The sequence below is a fragment of the Carya illinoinensis genome, chromosome 3, assembly GCF_018687715.1.
Source record: "Carya illinoinensis cultivar Pawnee chromosome 3, C.illinoinensisPawnee_v1, whole genome shotgun sequence".
NCBI lineage: Eukaryota > Viridiplantae > Streptophyta > Magnoliopsida > Fagales > Juglandaceae > Carya > Carya illinoinensis.
This window is the reverse complement of record NC_056754.1, coordinates 12,522,067-12,525,501: the sequence shown is the minus strand read 5'-3', so window position 1 is coordinate 12,525,501 and position 3,435 is coordinate 12,522,067. Positions and strand designations below refer to the sequence as shown.

The 3,435-nt window shown below is 34.8% G+C and overlaps 1 protein-coding gene across 1 annotated transcript; it reads left to right on the top strand.

The window, feature by feature from the left end:
* The first annotated feature begins 379 nt into the window (after positions 1-379).
* LOC122304501 lies at positions 380-1,003 on the top strand. The gene has a single exon (XM_043116776.1). The coding sequence runs from the start codon at positions 380-382 to the stop codon at positions 1,001-1,003; it is 624 nt and encodes a 207-aa protein (XP_042972710.1).
* The last annotated feature ends 2,432 nt before the right edge of the window (positions 1,004-3,435 follow it).

The following is a 3,435-nucleotide window of genomic DNA, read 5'->3' as shown; positions in this document are numbered from 1 at the left end:
CCTAAAAATAGACCATACGTCGTTTGTTGTGCCGCTTTGTATACTCCGAGATCATGCAAAACATGAGTAGTAATAAGCCCACGAAAAATTATTCTATATCTTTGAATTGATCATTTTTTTTGGGTTTGCCTGTTAACGTAGTAATTGGATGAAACAATGGTTGTTGTACTTATCATGCAGACCATAGAATACTTACTTTCGATACCAGAATTAAAAAGAAAGGCCATTGCCAAAAATAGGATTGGCAACATGACAGCTTTGGATGTCTCAGAGACTTGTCATAGAGATTTCAAATATCTTAAAATCCAAGACATTCTGCAGGCAGCAGGTGTTAGAAGATCTAAGGATCTAAATTCTCCTCTACTACCAGCATCACATGATGAGGAAGCACAATCAGCTCAACCCATTATTGAACATTTGGAGCGTCACGGCAATTGGATACTTTTATTTGTGTCGGTGGGTTAAACATTTGGAGCGTCACGGCAATTGGATTGATGAGACACGTGGCACATTGATGTTGGTGGCCACTGTGATCGCGAGCGTGACTTTCCAAGCTGGGCTCAACCCCCCAGGTGGCGTTTGGCAACAAGATTCTGAAAATGGTACTGAGGCAGCAGGCACATCAATACTTCTATCTAAGCATTCCGATATTGGTTACCATTATTTCTTGAATTTCAACACCGTGTCTTTTGTTGCAGCTGTTAGCGTTCTACTTGTTGAAATTAGTGGATTGCCTGTGAGATACAAGTTTTTTATATGGCTTTTGGCCTTAACCATGATTATTGCAATCTGGGCCATGGCAGTTGCCTATTTCAACGCACTGTATTTGGTGAACCCGACCTATCTTGTAGGAATCTATTTAGCGGACATTTTTAGTGTAGTGCTTTTGGCTGCTGGTGCGGTTCACATAATCCGCCTGTTATTTTGGATAGGGAAGTTGTTGTTGAAATTCGTTCTCTGGTTAATTACCAAGCATCCGGCAAACGATGCCGTCAACGTGTAAAAGAAAATTTGTCATAGAAGTTGAAATGATTTTAGATCATGCAGGATGCATATGCTTGTAATTCTATTGTATTTACCGTTTGTTAAATTCTGTTGGCTCTACTCTAATGAGTACTAGGTCGGATGTATGCTATTGTATAGATTTTGGTACGTATCGTGATCTGTTTCTGCTGGGAATTAATCGGATGAAATAATACCTTATAAAAAACCCAATTTGTCGACACATTTTTAAAAGCAAAGTTGTTTCATTGTTTGAGATTTATTATATGCCGCGCCATACATTAATAACATGCAAAAATATGTTATATATATATATGTATGTACGTGTGTGTGTGTATGCATGTATATATGATCAAGCTCGAACTTGTTAAAAAAAATAAAACGAGCTCGAGCTTAATTTCAGTATAGGCAAGCTAATTAAGTCGACGAGCTAACTAAGCTCGACTGCCATAACTTGCCCAAAGGCGCCCAAACTAAGGTCAATTACAACCCTGATCTTATTCTTAACTTGCTCAAACTAATTAGGTTAACTGCATATTTGATTTATTCCGATTAATTTGATTTAAGTGCATATGATAAGATTAGTACTGCACTGAAGACTTGAATTATTAATTACAACTCGAAGATATTATTAATTTGTAATCTTTGATAGAATTGGGTATTTTATACGACAAAACTACGAAATGTTGACCACGATCGATGATTTTTCTTAATCATGGAAGTGAAGACATGCATGTAAGCAATATATTGGTGTATATCTTTAATACCCTAACAGAAACAGTGAGAGAAAATATTTTAAAAATATTGTTGGTAGAAATCTTCTCACAATCATATTAATTAATTATGAGAGATATATATAGTGAATTAATTCAAAGGCAAGCTGCATGAGGTGTTTGCTAGCTACTTTGATATATATTATGGATCTTTTAAATAAGTTACATAGTGTTTCATTTTCTCTAAATTAATCTGTTTTTGTATTTGTAAGTTTGTAAGGCCATCTATGTTAATAATAAAGGCATAATTGCATGTTGAATCAATTAATTTATTAGCAAACTTTATTGGTTAATTAATCGGTAGATTTAGGACCCCTCGAAGTGTGATCTTACAATGGAGATCCAGAATTTCTCAATCACCCTAAGTTATTCCGTTGCGTGTTTGATTGATTGAGCACATAATAAATTCGTTGAGAAAAAAATGAACAAACTCCAGGCCATCAATTAGATAAATTAAGGTGCGTCCTCATTTGGAGTACGGGTTTCGTTAAAAGAACCGCTTATATATATTACACATCTACTACTATAGCTAGTTCTACAGCGCTCTTAATTGGTGCACACTAAAGAGGATCGATAAAATTAGATGTATTAATCAATCACCAGATCAAAATATAATTGGAAAATATTGTTTATTTGAGTGGATATATATTGAAAATGGCACAGATCCAGAGCAGATTAATCAAACGATGCAAGTGCAAGATAAAAGGTGATAAAACATAGTGCTGTTATCGGAGAGAAAAATTGGAATTGCATGTATGTTGCACTACCGCTTTGTGCGAGTACCTACGACTACTATTTATATATACCAAGGGATGAATAAAATAATTTATATTTACAGCTCATTGTAACAGAATTATATTCTCCTATCTGTCCATGCCAGTCTCTCCATGGGACGTGCGTCTAGTGGTGTAATATTTTCTTTTTACATGTATTTTTAACGAATGATTATTTAAATTATTATAATTAACGGCTCTCTTGTTTTAAATTTAATATGTTATTCGTAGGATTTATTTTAAGATTTTAAGTTGTGTAAATTATTTTATTTTGCTTTCTTATTATTAATCATTGTTTTGCATTTAAATAAATTACTCTTTAGCTTTAAAAATTCTATTATTGAGCTTTAAATATTTTATTTTATCAATATTTTGTTGTAGTGTTTTTATTTAACTTTTAATTATTTTTAATGTGCATTTTGGACTCAAACCCACCCAAATTCGGGCCCAGTCGTGACCCAAAAGCCCAGTCCGTCAACTTACCCAAAAACGGCGTCGTTTTAGTGTCTGGGGCTTTTCCTTCTTTCTTCTTCCTTCTTGCGCCATTCACCTCTATTTTTCTCCTTCATTTTTGTTGCTCTTCTCCTGCAGTAGACCGGCTGTTTCTTCCTTCTTTGTGACACCGAATCCTTCAAATTTTCGTGTGGTTAGCTTGCTTTAATTTCATCTTCTTGTTTTGTTTCCGTTTGATGTTAACCGAACTCTCTCTCTCTCTCTCTTTCTTCTGCATTTTATTTCATGGTTTCTTCTCCATTGTTGCAGGTCTGGCCGAGCTTCTTTGTGTGTCTCCTCCCTCTTCTTTATTCCTTGTTTATTTCATGATATTTTGGTGTAAAACTCCTGCCTTCTTCTTGTGTTGATCACGAATTTATGCTCTGTTTTTATAC

Bases quoted from the DNA above. Each gene is read 5' to 3' on its own strand.
- LOC122304501 (XM_043116776.1), top strand. From the start codon at position 380: ATGAGGAAGCACAATCAGCTCAACCCATTATTGAACATTTGGAGCGTC.